The 22,537-nt window shown below is 38.7% G+C and overlaps 2 protein-coding genes across 2 annotated transcripts in view; one reads left to right on the top strand and one right to left on the bottom strand.

The window, feature by feature from the left end:
• Nucleotides 1–234: 234 nt before the first annotated feature.
• mcph1 (microcephalin 1) overlaps nucleotides 235–22,537 on the bottom strand; it is a 35,707-nt gene continuing 13,404 nt past the window's right edge. Inside the window, exons 14-15 of the mRNA XM_030747597.1 lie at nucleotides 1,033–1,270; nucleotides 235–549 (exon numbers count right to left, since the gene is read on the bottom strand). Coding sequence (XP_030603457.1) covers nucleotides 497–549; nucleotides 1,033–1,270 — 291 coding nt within the window. The 3' untranslated portion in view covers nucleotides 235–496. The remainder of the gene's footprint in view (nucleotides 550–1,032; nucleotides 1,271–22,537) is intronic.
• Nucleotides 10,045–22,483, top strand: angpt2a (angiopoietin 2a). The gene is made up of 9 exons (XM_030747613.1): nucleotides 10,045–10,501; nucleotides 14,034–14,189; nucleotides 15,105–15,226; nucleotides 15,345–15,583; nucleotides 16,184–16,311; nucleotides 17,540–17,641; nucleotides 18,236–18,402; nucleotides 19,585–19,715; nucleotides 21,312–22,483. The coding sequence occupies exons 1-9, from the start codon at nucleotides 10,235–10,237 to the stop codon at nucleotides 21,482–21,484; spliced, it is 1,485 nt and encodes a 494-aa protein (XP_030603473.1). The 5' UTR covers nucleotides 10,045–10,234; the 3' UTR covers nucleotides 21,485–22,483.

Raw genomic sequence — 22,537 nt, 5'->3', positions numbered from 1 at the left:
GACCAAAACCCAAGCTGTTACTCTCAAAGGAGTAATAATTTCATTCTGCTACGATATTTCAGACAAACAAAGAAAAATAAGTTATTGTGATCTTACCTTTTGGTCCAAGAGTTCAGAAACTAAGGAAGTGATACTCAAAAATCTTTTTTTAGTATTTATTCAAAAGTGACATTGCAAAAACATTTATAATCATACAAAATTCACTTTTCATTACAATGTTTAAATGGCTCAGTATTTCTAAACTCACATTGTTATAGTAGTGGTTTTTAATTTAATCCAGACACAGATATTAAAGGACAGACAGTAAGTAAAAAAGCTTGTTCAGTTTCACAGTAACTGAGACTATTTCATATTTGATCATTCTAAAAGGTTAAAAAAATTTCCTCTATGAAAACAACTGCATAAAAAGATTTAAAAAAAAAACTGCCAAAGATGAACACTGCATGGAAGAAATGAGGTAAACTTAAAAAAAAAAAAAAAAAAAAATCAGCGATGGTCACTCCAGCTCGTAGTCATCGTATGACAGCTGCTTCAGATGTGTGATGCTGTCTGAAATAAAACCACACAAAATGAGGCAAACCGTTATTAGGCACATAATATTATATCCATCCATCCATTCTCTTCTGCTTATCCTGTTCAGGGTCGCGGTGGGGTGGGGGTGGGGGTGGGGGGCTGGAGCCTATCCCAGCTGACATAGGGCGAGAGGCAGGGTACACCCTGTACAGGCCGCCAGCCTGTTGCAGGGCCAACACAGAGTGACAGACAACCTTTCACACTCTCATTCACACCTACGGGCAATTTAGAGTGACCAATTAACCTAATCCCAGAAACTGAATGTCTTTGGACTGTGGGAGGAAACCAGAGCACCCTGTTCAAGGAGAACATGCAAACTCCACACAGAGAGGTCCGGGCCAAGGTGGAATCGAACCCAGGCCTTCTAGATGTCACTCTAGCTGTGAGGCAGTAGTGCTAACCACCACTGTGCTATTATAGTGACATGATAAATCACAGAGATAGCAGAATATATCTCACCCAACACCCACTGCTCAGACAGGATCCTGCTTCCCTCTGGCCTCCTGCCACTGTATTTCCCTATGCAGATTCCCGCCTGTCGCACAGTTTTGCAGACTGTCCCTCCGCAAAGCTCAATCAGCTCCACCAGGCTCTGAGTGGGTGGCTGGGAGTGCTGAGACACAAACATGGCCGGCTGACCTTGGAACAGATCCTGCTGGTGCTCCCCAGCAGACAGGTGCCTCTGGAGACGACAGATCTGTAAAGAAAAGCGACATTCAATCACTGCACTGGTGCACTGCTTTTACAGTGTTTTTCAGTTTGAGAAAATAAACTCAGGACCTTTGCCTTTTCAAGGTTCCCAGAAATTTGGGGGAAATGGGGACCTCTGCCATTTCAAGTTATTGGGGGAAATGCATGCTGTTTATGTTAATTAACTACACACACCAGTCACATTTTTATGTACATTTGTTCAACTGTTAATGCAGACATCTAATCAGCCAATCACTTGGCAGCAAGAATGAGGAAGAAAGGTGATTTAAGCGACTCTGAACAAGGCATGGTTATTGGCGCCAGACAGGCTGGTATGAGTATTTCAGAAACTGATGATCTGATGAGATTTTTGCACACAACCATCTCTAGGGTTTATAGAAAACAGTCTGAAAAAAATAAAATATTCTCTTCAGTTCAACAGCCAAATGCCTCGTTGATGCCAAAAGTTAGAGGAGAATGGTAAGACTGCTTCACTTGGAGCTGATAGAAAGACAACAGTAAATCAAATAACCAAGAAATGCAGAAGAGCATCTCTGAACACACAGCACATCAAACTTTGAAGCAGAGAGGCTACAGCAGCAGCTGCAACAATAAGGTCAGAATTTGGCATAAACAACACGAAAGCAGAAATCCATCCTGCATTCTATCAGCGGCTGGTGGTGGTGTAATGGTGTAGTGGATTCTTTCTGGGCCCACTTTGGGCCCTTACTGCCAACGGAGCATCATTTAAATGCTACAGCCTACCTATTGTTACAGATAGTGTACTATGATCATATTGTACACATCTTGTGAGGGCTGCTTCCAGCATGATAACACGCCATGTCACAAAGATCAAATCATCTCAAACTGGTTTCTTGAACATCACAATAAGTTCTCTGTACTCAAATTTACTAGAGCACCTTTTTGATGTGGTGGAATGGGAGATTCACATAATAGATGTGGAGCTGACAAATCTGCAGCAACTGCGTGATGCTAACATGTCAATATGGACCAAAATCTCTGAGGAATGTTTCCAGCACCTTGTTCAATCTCTGCCATGAAGAATTAAAGCAGTTCTGAAGACAAAAGGGGGTCCAGCCCACTACTAAGAAGGTGTACCTAATTAAATGTCCAGTGAGTGTATGAAGTTAGTGCCAGAAGGCTGCTGGCACTACCTTAAAACAAAGACTGGAGACAAGGCTTAGAAGCTATTCTGGCTCTTTAACAGCAAATCCAGAGCTCATTAAAAAAAAAAGGTTTTTGTTATATCTGCACAAAAAACAAAAGTGTAAAAATTACAACTCTGCATGATGCTATTTCACTTTGTTGCCTGGTTCTCAATGCTGGGCCAAATAAAAAGAGACTCCAGGAATTCATTAGCATAATAATGACAGTGGTATTTTTTTTTCCCCAATCCAACTTGTTACAGTGCAAAGAGCATTTCTCAAAATGTTTCTTAAATCTAAATTAAAGGCGCTGAACCTACCATATCAAATGTATTCCACCTTTAACATCCCTCTCATCAGAACTATTCGTAATGACAGAGTTGCCTTTGCTTAACCAAAAAAAAAAAAAAATTAACCTGTTAAAAGATGTCATTACTCTGGTTGATATACCTCTTTTACCTGAAGTAGTAGTTGTGTTACTAATGCCATTAATTAGGCTCAGTTACAAATTAAAACAGGACTTTCATTAATATAACTAGAAACACTTTATGATTATATGACTTTACCAAACTCTGGATTAATAAACATATGCCTTTTCACATCATTTTGACCTGTGATAGCAGTAAACTAATATTACCCATGATTCAGTTATATTCCAGTCCCCCAAAAGGTAATGACAGCACATGAACGAGCCAGCATGCACAGTTTCAGGGCCCTGAGAATGAAGCAATTTGATCTTAATTCTTTTCATTATTTGGACCCGAGATTTATCGACTGTGACGTGTCAAAATGCCACAGACGGGGAAAAAAAGGCCTGTGAGTAAGTGAGCTGTCAGTTTAGTACAGTATAAAGTGTAGATGCCCACACAGTCCTGAGAAGAGAACACAAGCGAAAACACCAGTGCAGTTGCTCCTCAGTGGCCATGCAGACACAAACATACAGAATAATCATGGACTCATATTGTGTGACTTTAAAGGAATTATGAGTCAATTTAATCTCCTGATGACTGTTCACTAATCCATCAAACATTGTTAGGTATTTGGCACACTTCCCAGCATTCATTGTGTGTCTGAATTTTCAGGAAACCTTTGTCCCTTGTAGTTCTACCAAGATTTCAAATGGAAACTTCATGAATATGAGTCACAGCTTTTCTTGTCGCTGATAAACATGAAAACAATTCTCACCATGTTAAAGATCAGTACTGTCATCCTGCACGGCACTAAAAAGCAAAAGGATCATTCTTCCCTGAAATCAACCACATTTGCATCATATTGATGCAAATGCGTGCTGCAGCTGATGAATAAATTCAAGTCAATTTTAAGACTGTTATTCATTTGTGGAGCAATTTAAAGTATCCACTTTGACCCTAAAAATCATTATCTGCATTCATCAGAGTCACAAATCTGATTCCTTCAGGCCAGTTTTAACACTGAAGTACTGAAACGAGCCCGAAGGTGGCTGCTAGAGACAAAGCAGCAGCTCAGCAAGTTGGCTGTGACACACACACCCTCACAGGCTAAACCAACGCACAATCACTGCACCATACGAGACCAATTTAGACAGCAAAAGCTGTTGTTAATATAAGCAGACATTTGCAAGCCACTGCTGAATGTTAAACCTTACTCAAATACATTTTACTTAGAAAATTATCATTATCAGAACTGATTAAAATTCTGATGCTACCAAATAAAAATAACCAACTTAGACAAGAACAAAGTGAACCGCAATCACATACTCTGTGCCCGGTTTCATTTTTTTGGGCTCAGTTTGTTCTTTTCGAGTTTGGTGAGCGATGCTCTGAACTCTCACCGCAGTCCTGTGCAGTATGCAGCAGGGGTCAGTTGATAAACTGAAGGGACAATGTGCTCAGTCAAATACCTGGAAACAGATTACAAGGCTTTTGCCAGTGTTTACAGTGGTTTTGGTTCACATGAACAAATGAGAGACTGTTGAGGAAAAAGTTCAGGAAATAGCATCATGTTAATATTAACCCTTGATAAAGATTAAAGACTATATGTGAACTCTATTATGGGAGAAAAACACTCAAACACACAAGAGCAACATAAAAGAAAGTTAAGAAGGTTTGTAATTTCTATTAATGTGTAAATGACCATAACATTTAATCTATTCATAAATAAACTTAGCACAAAAAGTAAGAAAATTTGTGTTTGGTCGATTATTTCTTTGTTATAACAATGTTTCTTGGCAATAAATCTTATAGTGTTGGAAAGCCTGTTTGTTTCCCCTTAAATGGTGCCACATTTGTAAGGAAAATGCATTTGGGTTGAGCAGCAGAGTTGAGTATGTGGGTTGGACCCATGAAAAACTTGCCAAATTTTCTCTGCCAATACCAAACTGCTTATTCTGCTGTTGACTCTTGTTTGGAATCATTTATTGGATTGGATATTTGAAGAAACAAGACATGTTGGCAATATAACAATTTATTGATTTAACAAACAGAGGCCTCAGTAGCATGTGGACCATACACAACCACAGGAGCCTAGCACCACCTCCTCATGCTGGCCACACATTGCTGTGGGATGGCATCCCATTCTTCAACCAGCATTTGTCACAAGTCAGCCAGTGTGGTTGTGTTGATCACTCTGGCACGAACAGCATGCCCAAGCTGATCCCACAAGTGTTCAATGGGATTGGGGTCAGGACTGCAGGCAGGCCATCCCATCCTCTCCAATCCCAAATTCTGGAGGTAGTCTCTGATAAACGCCGCTCTGTCGAGGCAAGCGTTGCCATCTTGGAGGGTAGAGTTCGGCCCCAGACTGTGGGAATATGGCATTGCAACTGGTTGCAGAATCTCATCTCCATATCTCTCTGCATTGAGATTACCTTCAAATGACGACAAGCCTGACTGTCAGCACCCGGGGTACCAGAAGCTCAAAATAAGAGTCAACAGTAGTAGTAAACTGTTTGACAGTGGCAGAGAAGATTTGGCAAATTGGGCATAACCCACATACTCAACTCTGCTGCTCAACCCACAAAAGCATTTTACTTCTGGCAGGGGAAATAAACAGGCTTTCCAACAGTGTAAGACTTATTGCCAAGAAGCATTATTACAAAAAGAAATTGACCAAACACAAATTTCCTTACTTTTTGTGCAAAGTCTATATTATATCCTATAAATTCTATTCTGTTCTATTGATGTTTTGCAGACACTGAACTGCTAACTAACTGATATTAGCTTTTCTGCCATTTTCGACATGTGATAATCATGGTGACAATGCAGGATCAAGTGAATAAGGCCACAGATATACAGGCATGTGTTTACATGTCTGGGTCTGTGGACCGGTTAGTAGCCTTCTGGCAACCACCTGTGAGGGAAAAATAAGTATTCCCTGACCAGTTAGCAAAAACTTCCTTGTGACTGCTTTGATTGCCACCTTAATGCCTCGGCTACCTGTAGTTTGCATGGAAGTAACAGACTTGTCAACAAGCACTGTCCAGCTATTCTCTGAGCTGTAGTGAAACTGTGAAAAGCATGATACATTTGTTTTCAAAGTAAAAGTTGCGCTCTTTAAAACATCTTGGCTGCATCACTGAGGCACAACTTTTACTTTGAAGGCAAACCTTCTCCATTTCCAGTTTGCAGCACATTTTTTCAAGTTTTTCCTACTGCCTCGCAGTTAGCATGTGTTTGCAGACAAGGATGAAAAACTACAGGCAACCATGGCAATGTACTAGCAACCAAAGGAGTCAACAGGAGATTTTTGTTGCAGCACCTTCTTTGGAATAATTTTGACCCAGCAACAAACCAGCAATCACTGCCAATCAGTCAAAGAATGCACACTTTGGTTGTATCACATCCAATATGGTGGACAAATTGAGCAATGTGCGCATGAGAATCCTCAAATTTCCATAGATACATTTATCATAACTCACAATTCTGTTTGTATCTTAAGTATATTAATATTCGTTGTCCCTATTTTTCAGGTTGGAGAGGGGCTGAAGCCCCTTGCAGCTGATATGATACAACTATTTTTAATAATGCAGAAAAAAAAAATACTTGAGGTACTTTATAACTTCCAGGAATATGCCCATGAAAGCCCAAAACCTTATTTAAATTTACCCAGTCTCCCCTTCGAGGTCACCTTCTGCTGCACATCCAGACTCTTATCAGTGTTGTTGCTGCATTTATACCCTATACTGATCCACCCTTTGCAGCTATAACAGCGTCACCTCTTCTAGGAAGGCTTGTCACAAATTTTAGGAGTGCTTGTGGGAATTTTTGACAATTCTTCTAGAAGTGCATTTGCAAGGTCAGTAATGATGGCTTATAGTCTCCTCTCTATATCAGAGGCCATCCCCAAACTGTTCCCACAAAGTTGGGAGCATTAAATTGCCCAAAATGTCTTGATATGCTGAAGCATTAAGAGTTCCTTTCACTGGAACTAAGGGGCCAAAGCCCAACTCCTGAAAAACAACCCCACACCATAATCCCCCACCACCACCCCCACCAAACTTTATATGCACAATGCAGTCAGACAAGTACCATTCTCCTGGCAACCACCAAACCCAGACTCATCCATCAGATTGCCAGACAGAGCAGTGTGATTCGTCACTCCAGAGAACACATCTCCACTGCTCTAGAGTCCAGTGGTGGCGTGCTTTACGCCTCTGCATCTGACACTTTGTATTGCGCTTGGTGATGCTATTTATGTCAGACACACAATGTGTCTGACATAAATAGCAGCTGTGCTTTCTAGAGGTGCAGAAGGAGGTGACCTTGAAGGGTAATTTGGGCCAATTTAAAATCTGGTAAGGTTTTTGATTTGCGGCTCCAACTCCAGTATAGCAAAGTACTCAGACTGACCAGCGAGCGATGTGGAGTTGAGCTGTGCTTTTACAGTAAGATACTACTAATCAGCTTCACCTTTTTGTGCATATTTATACAGCACTTTATTCTATGGAATTTAATTGTTTTATCTAGCTCACATTCACACACGTCCAATTCTGAATCCCTAATCAACCTAACAAGCATGCATTTGGACTGGAGAAAAAAAAACCTTGTACCCAGGAGGAATAAAATACCATCCCTGAATAATCAAATACTTGGTTTTCTTGACAGTTCAGCAGACGCTACGCATGTTAACAGCATGAGGAAGCTGTCTAAGTGGAGCAGTGATAAATTCAGTGAATGAATGGTCCCTGGACGGATGCGTGTTTAACTCAATCATTGCTGATGTTCCTGCCCTCCCCTGAGTTTTCAATGACTGTAAAATAAACTGAAATACAAAAACTGGTGCAGATCAATCTACTGTGTAAGTGATTCAGCTGAACATCTGAAAAAGTCAATATTTTTGCAATGACTACATGTCCTTCCTCTTTGGTGATGTTTTTAAAATGTGCTACATTTCCACAACTATTACATCAGGCTACTTCCTACAATTCTGTTTTGGTATTTGCACTGTCGCAAGAAAAAGTTGGGAAACCTTTTGGAATTACCAGTCTGCTCTGCTCAAGAAAGACTGGCTGGTGAGAACCACGCCTCAATCCCAAAAACTTTCACATAACCTTAGAAGAGGCATTACAGAGATGCGCAAAGGCTACAGAAGCATTTTAAAGACCCAGGTGTTTATCAGTCCACAACAGGAGAGCTAATAGAGAGATCACTTTGCAAAGATCAATCTAATGTGTGTGGAAATGTGAAAAAGACAGGTAACAACATCTCTACAACTCACTGACATCTGTCTCATTTGCCCACAGCGTTAATGCACAGATGACAGAAAAGTTGACACATTTTGGAAGAAAATAGCCAACACACATCAACGCCAAAACCTGTGTTTTTGTGTTTTTTCTGCACTTCAGGGCCTGGAGGCTTAATAGCTGAGGCAACAAGACATTCAAAATATATAAAAACGTTTTCACAAGAGGATGTCAGGACAGCAGTCTATGACCTGATGCTTGGGAGGGGTTCAGTGTTGCAACAAGAAAATGACCAAAAGGTTGAAAATGATGTGAATTAGTGTTTTGTTCTCACCTTAACCCAACTGAGATGCTATCGCATGACTTGAAATGTTCAAGCAACACATCCCAAAAACAGTTTTGTAAGAGAAGGTTCAAAATTCCTCCTCATGATGGAGGCTGTTGCAGAAACAGGTTCTGAGTTGCCAAACTAGTTCACCTCCGTTTTTCTCCAGCCTGCACTTTGAGTGCAGTGTGTTTAATAAAGACCTGAAAATTACAACTGTTTGTGTGTTATAAGTTTAGTCATGTTGTGTTCTTTTTGACTCTGATGAAGAGGAGACCACTCTTCTGTCACTAGAAGGTGGTTAGGCTACACATCACACCTGCAGTTAGTTTTCTCATGTCACAGAGCCCTTAGAAAAATTCTACAGACTACAAACACTTTGTCATGTCATGATACTGCTGCAATTGGACAAAAAGACCCCACACTCCACACTTTGTGTTTTGCAGGAGGATAGTTGTTATAAAAATGAATGGTTGCATCATTATATGCTGCTGGAAGCCAGTTCCCTAATTTTCTATCAAACATAGTCATTAGTTTTCCCAATATTGTTTTGCTCTCTGCAGCAAAGTATTCTTTAAGCCACAGAAAAACAAATCACTAATGCATGCATTTTAGGCACTTTGTTCACCAAACAGTTTCTGGAAATACTCCATTCTGCTAATTATTATCAGAACATGCTGGAAAATGACAACACCACCTTTTAGTAGGCTTCAAAAATGTTTAATCTGTTAAAAAAAAAAATTACACCTTATGTGTAAGAATGTGGGATCATGATTTGTTGGGCTATTTTGGACTTGTGTAAACAAGAATGGGCAAGGCTACAGAAAACACCCACAACATGCTCAAATTAAAACTTCCAATCTAACAGAAAAATCTGCCTTTTAAAAATTGATTTTTTTTTTTTGTATGAAGAAAAAAAAACAAAACAGCTTTCCCATGACTTTTTGGGTCTGGAAGGGTAAAAGCAAATAATGCTTCATTATGCTTGTGAGTCATAGTTCTGCCAAGGTCATTTAAACCCTGAAGTAGCTATCTGGTTTTTCTAATCAGAGGTCATAAAACAGCTACTTTAAACCACTGGCAGATAATATGAAATGAAAATGAAAAAGTTTTAAGACATTTTGAGCTTATCAAATTAGCCCAACTGTAATTTTTTTTTAATGGGAAAACAGCTTATTTAACTGTAATGTATGTGTTGCTTAAATGTACAAAACAGGAAATGGTTAATAATAAAATTTAAATGGAGGCTTCTTCCTTTGAATCTCCCATTCAGGGTGCTTGGTGTAAGCCGGGAAACATTTTTCAATGAATGGGATGGACCCTGCTACTATCAAAGAGTGTGCTGAAGGTGGACAGCTGCATCCTGAGTAGTTGTTCAACCAAAGCAGAAAAAAACATGTGGGTATTGTAGAGGATATAGTGGAAGATGTGTAGTTTGTGCATCTGCTCCTGTGTGCAGCTTAGTGAGTGTGTACTAAAAGGAATCTCCACTTCAGTGCTCTTCACAGTGACTGGCCACAGTTCAGGGGGAGTGGTTTAAACTCACAGTTTAAACCACTATAGCAAGTGGTCAGGGGTCTAATGAAAGGCGAGCATATGCAGTGTGGCACCAGTAACCTTAGGGCATACTACCTCTAATTCCTGATGGCTTTTTCTCCTCCCACGACTGAGAGGTAATATAAAAGGAACCTGCAGAACCTCCAGAGAGCTGATTACACTTGGATGCTGCTGGGAGAAGATATCCACTCACTGAGATAAGATTGTAGAAACCCTGAAAATCCAAGGGGGTTTATTTGTTATTTTAAGGTAACTTGTTCTACGATGAGGATGCTGAATGTGGACCTACTATTTTTAAGCTTGTGGCTTGCTCTGGGAACTGGATACAGTGCTGCTGAGAAGAAACAATATCAAATCCAAAATGGCCCTTGCAGCTATACATTTCTGCTTCCTGAGCAGGAAAACTGCCAAACTCAGTATAACAACTACAACTACCCTGTCCAGAAGGATGGACCTACGGACAATGAGTCAATTCAGAGGCTGGAACAACTGGAGATCAGCATGGAGAACAACACGCAGTGGTTGCTTAAGGTAAAGTTGAGTCACACCCACGACATTAGAGAAAGAAACTTGAAGTGAATGGTTAACCGTATCACAGTAATTTGAGAGTAATGAAAGAAAGTCTGTGTAGGTACAAAATAAAAACTCCAATAATGTTAAAAAGGACAAAATGTGCTGAAGAGCTAAAGAAATGACCACAGGGATGTCAAAGGAGAGACTCTCACTTTCACTTGAGCTTTTGTGCCAATGAGGACAGGAACTAATAAATTATTCTCTTTTCCCTGAACTCATGTGGACGTATCAAATATACTTCTACAGGTGGAACAGACAATAATGTGAAATGTGCCCGTTTCCTGTGATGGACAGCTCATTGTCTTAGCTCTCTGACACGAGTAAGGTTTGACCAAATTAAAACAAAAACTATATTTCTTACTGTGTTGTTCTATATGAACAGTTAAAAAATGACCACAGCATCAACAACTATATATTTAATAAAAAGCAAACAAAAAAACAACTTGTTTTTTAAGACTGAAAGATTCTTCAGAAAGCTCCCCCACATCCTTAAGTTAGACAAGTGGTTAGGAAAGTGGACGGATGAATGGATGAAAGGCTCTTTGAGAATCTATTTTGATTTAATTACGTTTGAAATGGACACAAAAAATGTGCTGAGCGTCTGTGAGACACCTTTATCCAGCAGAAAAGCACGTAATGGTGTTTGACTGACAAAGACTCAACACAGGTGTCCACACGGGGGATGCATACTTTCCTTTCAGTTTACTGAGCCATTACTTGTCCAACTGAAAGAAGTGAGACTTTTCTTTCCTTGGTCCTTTTCAGAGTGTGATTAATGATCAGAGCGAAACAAGACAAGCCAGAAACACAAAAACCTCTCACAGCTTGATGACACGATCCCCGTCTTGTAACATAAAACAAACCCTGATCCGTTTAGACGGCGCTATACTCACAGAAAGACCCAAGCGCTGCCTCAGAAATCAAAGCCTGTCGACAGTGCAAATGAACATTTTTCAAAGGCCACATCTAATGTACTGATAGCTCAGGTATTTCTTACAAAATAAAGACAATTGTGTATGTGCCGCTAAAACTGCGGCTTTACTTGGAGCAATGCACTTGATCTGTTTCAGCACAGAGGACGACCCCCTCAGCTTTACCTGCTGTGCCAGCTTCAGATAAACAATTTTGGGAAGAAAAAAAAAAAAACACAACTCAGGTGTGAAAAATTATTTTTCTTTGGAAAGTTTGTGAGAAAAAAAAAAAGACAAAAAAACAAACAAAAAACAAGCAAACCAAAAACACACACTTCCAAAAGCCTTAAGAGTAGAAAAAATAAATCTCAACTCCAACCCGAGGCATGCTTATGTGTGCCTAAGATGTTTTATTAATAACTACTGGAAAACTGCGGTATTTTATACAGGGTATTAAGGCACATACTCTTGCTCTGTCCTAAAAACAAACAAACCATTTATTTCTTAATTCTGCCATACTGAATACTCTCAGTGGTTGAAGACACCCAAGTGTCATGTGGAAACAAACTGTACTGAGAGTACCATGACTTTGCTACCCAATAACTGTGAGAGGACTGTTTAATACATTTTTTAAGTTGAAATCTGTTAAGTCTGGTAAAAGTGAGGCGAACACTGTCATCACAAATGGAGTGAGAAAGCCATTTTCTTTGCCATCTGAACTGCAACACTAATCGGGCTGTCTACTCCAGCAGGTGTATGCATGTTAGATGTGCGCAGCTTTCCTATATGGGAGTGTTTAAATCCTATTTTTACTCTTGATTTAAAGCTCCATTGAGTAAAATGTATGCTATATAACCCAAAAAAATAAGCAGCTAAAGTGAATTGACAGATTGACTGCTTCTTGCTTGAATGAATAACTCACAGTTGTGCCTCACTGAGGTTATAAATCTCATCATCACCTTCATCCATCAGTGGTTTGGAGGATGGATGGAAGGGATCAGATAAAATAAAAATGCTAAGAAAACAAGCATTTGCCACCCAAGTACAGGACTTCACCTAGCAATCAAATAAACATATTGAGGATCTTTAAATAAACTTTAGGAAAGAAAAAGTTGCAAATCAGAAGGTTTACCGTACTGAATTATCAGAGTGTACTCATTTCATCACTTAAACTACTATGTATGGTACACCAGCTGATGACAGCTGGAGAAAAAAATGTCTGTCATACAAATGAGGAACACAGTCATTCCCTTACTGACGCCTCTGAGGCACGCAGAGTAAACAACTGATTAGATCATTGACTGTCAATGGGACATCCTGCCAACAATTCAAATGACAACCTTCCACACATCTGCGTGAATCCGAGAACATAAACAAACAAGACAGCAAGTGAGGAAGACAAACAAAATCAGCACTAATTGCAGCCTTTGGTTGTTTTTAGCATAAGTATTAACAGTAAAATAAAATGTTTACTGTTGCATTTCTGACTGATGAGTAAACAACAACACTGATTATTGCAAACTAAGAGGAGAAAACACTGATATTCAACTGACACTGGTTTCCAGTTGCACACAAGTGAGACCGTCATGAAGGATGTAACTTCTCACTCAGCACTTCCATCCTGTTTACGAGTCGTGTGACCTGATTGCCATTCAGGAACACCGTGCAGGAAATAACTTAATGATTAGTCTGGTTCTAAATCTGGGAATACAGTAAGGTAGATAACAAAAAAAATCTCTAATTTATTGAGATGGTCAATATGGGCAAGTTTACATCATAACTATGAATGTTTGCCCTTGTACTAAGATGTTTATCAATTTATTATGTCATCGTTTATCTTTTTACCGTTAGGTGCAAACTACCACTTGAAAACCACTTTTGTTAAGATTTAAAGAGGTTTTTAGAGAGGAGACCTCATCATGGACCACTTCTGTTTACTTCTATCCCCATGGCTCTTCTTTAAAATGAAACATGCTTGCTGCATCTTCTCACTGCAGGACAGTATTATCATCCTATTTCCAATATATAATTTATCATCCAGCTTACCAATGAAAAACACAACGCACAATGGTAATTAGGGTTACAGATTAAAAAATAAATATTAAAAATATATACATCATCAGTGTCCATATAGTTTTAAGGAGGGAGAAAATACAATAAAACCAAACATATGATTTCTTAGTGGCTCCATAATGCAGTGGTTTACACATTCACCTAACAAGTGATAGAGAGGAGACACAAAGCCCCTTTGGGGTTGTGTCAGGAACGAATCCAAAAAACCTTCCTAAATCAAACATGTGACACGACCTGCTTTGGCGACCCCTTGTGCATAAGGGAGCAGCTGAAAGTAGATTTACCTGATGTTGAGAAATGTTTTGGTTTGACTTACTTAGCCTCTGATTTCTCTTTCAACCACAACAAATGCGAAAAAGAACAGCTTCATGTCTCATATTAATTTAAATCTGTGAACCTCTGTATGACTCCAACACAGGACTGTACACAGCAAAACAACAGATAATGATGCAATCAGTAACACTTGCAAACTGTCTAAAGCTAATTATTGTCCTTCTGTTTTGCAGCTAGAGAGCTACATACAGGACAGCATGAAGCAGGACATGTTCCAAATCCAACAGACCGCTGTACACAATCACACAGCTACGATGATTGAAATTGGGACAAACTTGCTAAGTCAAACTGCTGAGCAAACAAGGAAACTCACCAATGTGGAGGCACAGGTGAAACTGCACATTTTGTTTATTCCTTAAAAGCAGAAATAACAGCCTGCTCTGTGCCACGCTGCAATAAATATTATAGTTTGCAAGTGTTAAAAAAAAAATAAGTAGAGAGAAAAACAGGCACGATGGCGTCAGTTTATTATTGTGGCTACACGTCAATGACCTTATGTGAGCCAACTGTACAGCATTTCCTGTTATTAGCACACTTGTATTCCCAGAGAAAGGGTCTATCAGTTTGTCACAATCAGACATCCGTCTGTTCAAAGACATCAACAGCTCCATTGGAGACACACAGCTAGGATCCATGTAAACAAGCTGCTTTTTGCTGAGTTCAGTTCCTCCGAACTGGGAAATTAGTGGCAAGGTCCCCAACCCCAGAGTGCAGTTCAATACGTAGGTCTGTGAAAATACGTGGATTCTCAAAGTTTCCCCTTGTTCAGGTATGTCTGCAGTATTGGAAGTTGGCTGTTCTTTCCTGTCATGTTTTTTTGGTGGTCATTTTAAAATGCTTGTTTGTTCACTCTACAGGTGCAAACTGAGTTGAACTTGATCAACATAATGAAATAAAAAGATTCCTGCTCAAATTGGCCATTGACTTGACTGATATTTCTCCCTCATTAAATTTAGGACTTATTTACATGTTTACAGCCTTTTCATTTCTAGGAATTTGACTTCAATATTAAATCTGCTAAATGTGACAAGGTGGGAAGCAACATAATAATTGAGGATTTCATTAGGGTACATCCTAATTTTAAGGAGATGTCAACAATTTGACATAAAGACCGTACAAAGCATTTACGTATTTACAATCTTAAACATTTGATCATCTACTAAATGAACAAATAACCTTTTTGTGAGATATGAGTGTCTAGGACACCGTGAATGCACTGTTTTATGTTGTTCTTTTGGTTTTAGGTCATTCATCATACAACCCGGCTTGAGCGCCAACTTCTTGAAAATTCCTTGTCAACCAACAAGTTGGAAAAACAACTAATCTCTCAAACAACTGAAATCAACAAACTGAATGATAAAAACAGGTGAGTACAACACACAAAATAGGGAGAAATAAAAGTATTTTCACATTCACCAACAGGATAAGCATATAAGGATAAGCAATGAAAAAGCTAGCTGCTGAACTTGCATGCTTTTCCTCAGTTTTCTAGAGAAGAAAGTAAAGGAGATGGAGGAGCAGAGGCAGGTGGAGATGAAGATGCTTCAAGAAGAGAAGGAGCAGCTCCAGACTCTAATACTCAAGCAGACAGCCATCATCGGTGAGCTGGAGCAGCAGCTGCTCAAAGTCTCGACCAACAATACAGCCATACAGCATCAGCAGCAGGAGCTACTGGACACTGTGAATAACCTGATTTATACCATTGCTGCTGGCACCGCTCGAGGTGAGTCAGCACTTCAAGTCATTGTAACTGCATTTAAAACTAAAGGTCAGACACGAGGTTTTTTTTAAGTAGCATTTATGTTAGCACACATTCGCTCAGGTGCTGCCATTTTGACCACAGTCCTGACATGTAGGCTGAGACAGCTGTAGCCATTGAGTATACAACAAAGTGCTTCTAGTTTTCTTCATTTCACACTAAGACCAGAAATAAGGGAAACAGCTAGTCTGGCTCTCTTAGTTCCTGGTACACTGACTGTGTTGCCTAGGCTAGCTGTTTCCAATCAGCTTTAGTCTAGTAAACCAAGCTAACTAGTTGTCAGGTCTATCCTTATGTTTAGTGGGAACATAGCAAAGAGGTATAAATCTATAGATCACAGTTTGGGTCACAACATTTCAGTTTTTTGGAACCAAAAAAAAAAAAAAAGCATGAGGCTTGCAGACTTGAATGCAGTGGGACCAAACTTACTAAGGGACTTGTACTGAAACTACAGAAACACAGGACTTTTTATAACAATTCAAAGATGTTAGTTTAGCAAAGGCTGACACCTAAATGCTGTAAAGTTGTGTGTTGTCAAATTAAAAAGACTCATTTCTTCTACAGAGACAAAAACTTTCATGATGCGGGACACTCCTACCACATTCATGGACTGTGCTGCTGTCTACAAGTCAGGGAACTCCAACAGTGGCATCTACACCCTAACATTACCCAACAGTACAATGGAAGTTAAGGTAAGATAGGCCTTAACAAAACTAATTCGACCGTGTCCAATGAATTTGCAATCTTGTTGCCTTTGAAACGGTATCTTAGAAAATGGGCACCAGGTCTGCCACCGCTCTCAGTCAGCTGCCATCTTTAAAGCAACTTTGGTGCCTCAAGATGGTGATAAAGCAGGAGTCAGCCTGCTATCAGCTTGTGACTGAATAACAAGTTAGTGACTCTATGTAATCTGTGATAATACAGCAATTAACTGTGTGAAATCCAAAAAAATTTCAAATATGTTGATGTCTACATACATAGAAATTTGCATCTCACAGATGTGAAACAGAAATTCCTCCACAAATAGAGATGTAGTTGCTGTGATTTCACTGCAAAATGACAAAGGTGTTCAGTAACATGCTTTCATACAAGAATATAATCAGAATACAGTCCAACTGACAACTAGTCCCCTATTGCAAAGAGATGTCACATACTAACTGCGCTAATTGATGCAGACTCAGACTAACTGCAACATGTTGGCAATCCACTTACATTTATAAATTAGGCAGCAGTTATTTGCAAACCTTTGCCAATCTGTCTGAGAGTGGTTGAAGTCAGTCTGAGTTGGACCACGACTGATGAGAACTGTGCAGTCGCCTTATGATTGAAAGCAGTCCCTACAATGTCCTGCAATTAGCTGCCGAATGCAAAAAAATTCAATGCAATCACCGGGCAACTACCAATTTTTCATTGTGACAAGGAGGTTGTGATTCTATTTTTACTCTAGTGTGACTGAGCCAGAATTGGGTAAGGCACTCAGATCACAAGTAAACTGGTGGCAAAGAAGAGGGCTTGTTTCTCTAGATCATTAAGAATACATGTATGAGTGCAAGTACAGACTGAAAAACTGCCATCACAGTGTACATAAACAGTCACACAGCCATACACCGACCTATCCCTCACTTTGTTAACAAAACAGTGCATGCTGCTTTAAGAGCAGTTCAGTTAAAGAAAATGTACTGTTTTTGAGGGCAGAGACATTCACTTAAAATGTTCTTAGACTTCTATTAGTGATGTGCATGCTTGAGCTACAACTGTGATCTCCTTAGATACTTTTTAAAATACTTCTGGACTTCATTTCTCAAACCTTGAACACATTTGTTTTAATTAGGTCAAAATATAAATAAGTATGAACTGTTTACAGAGCATTATATTTGAATAAATATTCACTGCTCTTTTTTTTTCTCCTTGTGTCTGAAGGCTTTCTGTGACATGGAGACAGAAGGAGGCGGCTGGACGGTTATACAAAAACGCTTTGACGGCCGTGTTGACTTTCACCGTACGTGGCAAGAGTACAAAAAGGTAAAAGCTTCGAGGAAGAAATTCTTCCCTTAAAAATAATATTACCCAGGCTACGGCTTCTATTCCAAATCAAACAGCACAACAGTGGTCAGATTTGGTTTGGGCCATTGACTATATTTTAAGGAGCTGGAGTTTGTCTCTCTGAGGTAATTCAGAGAAGGAACAAACCGTAACCACTAACAGAGAGCAGGAATGCCCACTTCCTGTAAATACTTTACATATTTTTTAGCTCTTTGCCACCATTCAAGTATTAGGTTCAATTCCAGTCTTATTACAGTCAATGCCACTAAAATTGTACTTTGGAAGTAGTGACTACTACTTCGCAGTGCCAAGTAGGATACAACTGGGCTGACACCATGAATGCAAACTTAGTTAAAATGGTTTTTCATTAACATCTTATTGTGAATGTGAATATTTGTTATCTTTTTGTGTGATAAGATTTTGCAAACACATGAGAAAAAGAATTTTCAGTGCAATAGCCAAAAACGTGCAGCACATTGTGATCCTCCATGTGTGTACTCGTTCATAAACCCGAAAAGCAATCACTGCAGGAGTTTCACACAGTTTAATAACTTTTCTTTTGTGTCCTTTCAGGGGTTTGGAGAACCTTCGGGAGAATTCTGGTTAGGAAATGAATTTGTCTCCAGACTGACAAATCAACAGTCCTACAAATTAAGGATCCAGTTGAGTGACTGGGAAGGAAACTCTGGATTCTCACAATACGACCAATTTTCTCTTGACAATGAAGCACAAAATTACAAGTATGTTGAAATAAATCTGTCAGGCTCCAAGTGCCAAGTAATGAATATTTAGTTTAATGTCATGCTTTGAGCAGAAAATTTCTGTACTTGTACAGCTCAAGTTATTAAGGACAAAAAAAGCCCATCAGCAAATTATTCTCTGTTGCGACAGCGCTTTTGAACACTGCTATCCTTAATACATACTAAAAAAGTGCTGCCAATTTTGAGCCAAGATAACATAACATAATTAAAGCATAGACCCAAAACTCAAAGAAATTAAATGTGTAAACATTCAGAAGCAAGTGGCCCCCAAACAAGCTGTATTCTCAACATAATGTAGCTGACTGGCAATCGTTCACACATGAACATGTCAAATCTGAGAGTAGAAAAGGAATACATTAGTTTACTGACAAACACGAGACTATTGAGATGATTGATGCTAAATTTGCTTTGAACACTTATCACTAACATACAAAAAGGACAATTCTTCAGTATTACATAAGCTATTCTGACAGACAAAAAGTGTCACTTGTCCTTATCATTTATATCCAGACAACTACCTTGAACTTGCTTGCTATTTACTGTAACTGCTGAACAACTGCTACTGTTAGGACACACTCTAGAAATGTTCTTGCTCTCTTCTAGTTCTTGCTGTATAAGACTATATATTTCCTGATACTGATGTACTGGCAGCAGCCCAAAGAAAATATAATAAAGCTGCTCTGTATTTGAAAAATAGGAAATACATTAAAAGCTTCAGTTTTTCTAACATTCTTTCCTGGTAATAAGACAACCATCAAACATGTTTTTGCTTTCCAATCAAAGCTGATTTCAGAAGCAGAACCTGAATTTAACAAGCAGACCTTGAAATGCCCCATTTCAACGCAGCTATATTCAGGTCTACTCTAATTTGGTCTTCAGATGGTTTTCTCTGTGATAACTAAAAAGAAAATGCACAAATGGCATTACAGAAAATGATTTGGCATAAAATAAAAGTAGCATTTTTTTATGCTTGTTAGTCACAAATATATAAAAAAATGAAATAGCTCACACTTTTATCCTTACGACAAAACCTATTTTAAATCCTGTGTGATTAAGAGGTTTAACCAAAGAAGTATATAAATGAGGCTGAGCAATGCCTTTTGAGGAACAGAAATTATGTACTTCCTCTTCTTCCTTCATTTTCCCTTTTCTGTTTTACAGGATACACCTTAAAGGCTACAGCGGAACGGCAGGCAAAATAAGCAGCATTGGGCAGCCAGGAAGTGAATTCAGTACAAAGGATGCAGACCATGACAAATGTGTTTGCAAATGTTCACAGCTGACAACAGGAGGTAAGAAACACACTACTGTAAATATGCTTATGCTTGGAAAAAAAAATACATATGCCAATCAGTAATGGACACTTGTTGTGGAACAAATTCCCATCTACACAAAATCTTGGCATTTGCCCCAAACCTCTTTAAGGCCAATTTAAGGGCAACCATCCTTTTGTAGCTGTGTCAAAGAGCACAATTAGCTCAGACTTAATCACTGATCAACTCATTGGGGAATTCAGTCTCTACAATGGCTGACATTAATAGCCTGGGAACAGAGCTTTTCTCTCTCCTCTTGTGGCTTAAAAGGTCCTCGTCCATTCCCTGTAAAGTAACTCTGCTGCCAGAAGTTTGCCTCTGTCTGTACTGGGGTCTGCCAAGTGAACATGAAAACACACAAACCCTTACCCTAGCCCTTTTTTCCCATGAGGGGTCTCTCACAGGGGACTCCTTTGAGCACATTATACGCAAGTGTAACAGAGTGGCATTGGTCCAGCAAAAGGAGAAAAGTGGGATCTGTCATTCCTTGCATGAAATTGAAATAAACAAAAATGCTAAAGGAATGCAATAAATCTGACAACGGGGGAAAAAAAAATAATAATATGCATTTCTTACTATAATGCCTTTTGAAACCACATCCAAAATAACTGCAGTTTTAAAGGGGAATGCTATGAGCTTTAGACAACTGACTGGCATCTTACTAAAAATTTGAAAAATCTCTACAACTAACTTCTACAAAATGTCATCATTCTAAAAACCCAAAGTGGTTCTCATACAGAAATTTGGATATCTTTTTAATTAATTAATTATTATATTGTTTTGTTTTGTTGTCTTTGGTTTCCTGAATGGATGAGCTGTTCTTGAGAAACTCACAGTATCCTTTTTCCAGACGGCCACTTTTTAAAACATACTATCAGAGAAACATATGCTTTTAGTGACTCCTTATATAGCTGCCCACTTCTCATAACAGCAACTTTATGACAGCCTGCAAACCACAATTTTAGAAGAAATCTATAAAATAACCTGGTGTCATTTTCCCCAGATGGGTAAATGGACTAGTTCTTATATAGTGTTTTTCTACTCAGTCTGAGCACTCAAAGCGCTTATACAACACGTTTACATTTACCCCTGCACACCCATTCATACAAGCACTTCCATGATTAACTAAGCTAAGTGCTTTAATTATCTAACATTCACACACATTCACACTCCAATGGTTGCGTTGGAGAGCAACTTGGGGTTAAGTATCTTGCCCAAGGATACATTGGCATGCAGCCTGGAGTAGCCAGGAATCGAACTGCTGATCAGTAGGTGACCTGCTCTACCTCCGGAGCTACAGCTCATACTAGCATAACACTAGCATAAAAAAAAGTTGTGGTTCATCACCCATTCTTCTGTATCAAATCAAATCTTTTACTGATGGTATTACAGTAGAGAAATTGTTTTGCAGTGTACCAAATAAACTGGTGACTTAGTGGAAGGTGGAGTCACAGGTTTCTAAATTCAAAATCACTTCATTTGTAATGTATATAAATGAACAAAATCTCACCAACATCAATTACAGTATAAAAAACTATACAAAGATGGTTAAATTAATAATTTTTGCTATTTTAGGCTGGTGGTTTGATGCCTGCGGTCCATCCAACTTGAATGGGATGTACTACCAACAGGGGCAAAACTCCAATCGCTTCAACGGGATCAAATGGTACTACTGGAAAGGCTCAGGCTATTCACTGAAGACCACTACGATGATGATCAGACCAGCAGACTTCATGGGCTCCCTTTGAACTCTCGGATTAAACAAAGTGGGAAGGAGATTCTGCTGGGCAACAAGCAACAAACAACAAGACCAAAACTAAAAATTCTCAAGGGAGCCAAAACACTTGCATCTTCATGTGGTAGATTTTAAAATATGGACAGTCACAGCAATACACATAGCTGTAGTATGTACAATTATATGAACAGTAATTAAATTTAGTAACAGAACTTGACTGATATATTGGCCAGCCGATATTATTGGCTGATATTAGCAATTTGACAATATTGATATCTGCAAATAATATAAGTCGGGCTTTATTTAATAATATCAGCTTCCTAATCAGATTAATTTAATTCCTTGAATCATTTTAATATTTTAACAGTTTAACTATGTTTTGAGTACCAGCTGCCAGTGTCATTGTAGAAAACAGACGATGGTACAATATGCTGATAAACATCTGGTGAAAATGATTTGTTTTTTTTGTGTTGTAAACATTTTTCAAAATGTAAATGTTCATGTAAAAATACCACTTATAATAACACTGTTTTGCTACAGAGAATATATGTACATTTGTTGTTTAATTTATGAGTAGATTTTAAGGTTGATATTAAACTTTATTATATAAGAAAGGAGCTTTGCTATAGCTAGTTATTAATTTTATTGCACATAAAGTGAAATTATTTTAATATAATTCTAGAGTACCTTCCCACATGCTCATATATGAAGATAATCTTTTTGCAGTTTTGCAGGGAATGTATGTTTTTAGGATGTGTTTTTATGTAATGGTTCTTTTGAGCTACAACAAGCAAACTTTGTGAGAAAAATTAGACAAATGAGAAAGCCTCATTTTTAACCCATCAACACTGGCTTAAGGAGATTTGATTGCAATGCTTGAGCAGCTGTTATATACCTGAAATTGAATGTTTAAAATCATCCACGAGGCAGTGATTCTACTTTGTACTGGGTGACATAATAGTTAAGCCTCAGTCCAATGAACAAGAATGAACAGCCTGGTGGATGCTGAACTGCTACAATGTTGCTTAATTTTTTTTTTTTTTTTTTTTTACATCTGTGTAATTTT

The sequence above is a fragment of the Archocentrus centrarchus genome, chromosome 15 (genome assembly GCF_007364275.1).
Source record: "Archocentrus centrarchus isolate MPI-CPG fArcCen1 chromosome 15, fArcCen1, whole genome shotgun sequence".
Lineage (NCBI taxonomy): Eukaryota > Metazoa > Chordata > Actinopteri > Cichliformes > Cichlidae > Archocentrus > Archocentrus centrarchus.
The sequence above is the reverse complement of the archived record's forward strand: the minus strand, read 5'-3'. Positions and strand labels throughout refer to the sequence as shown.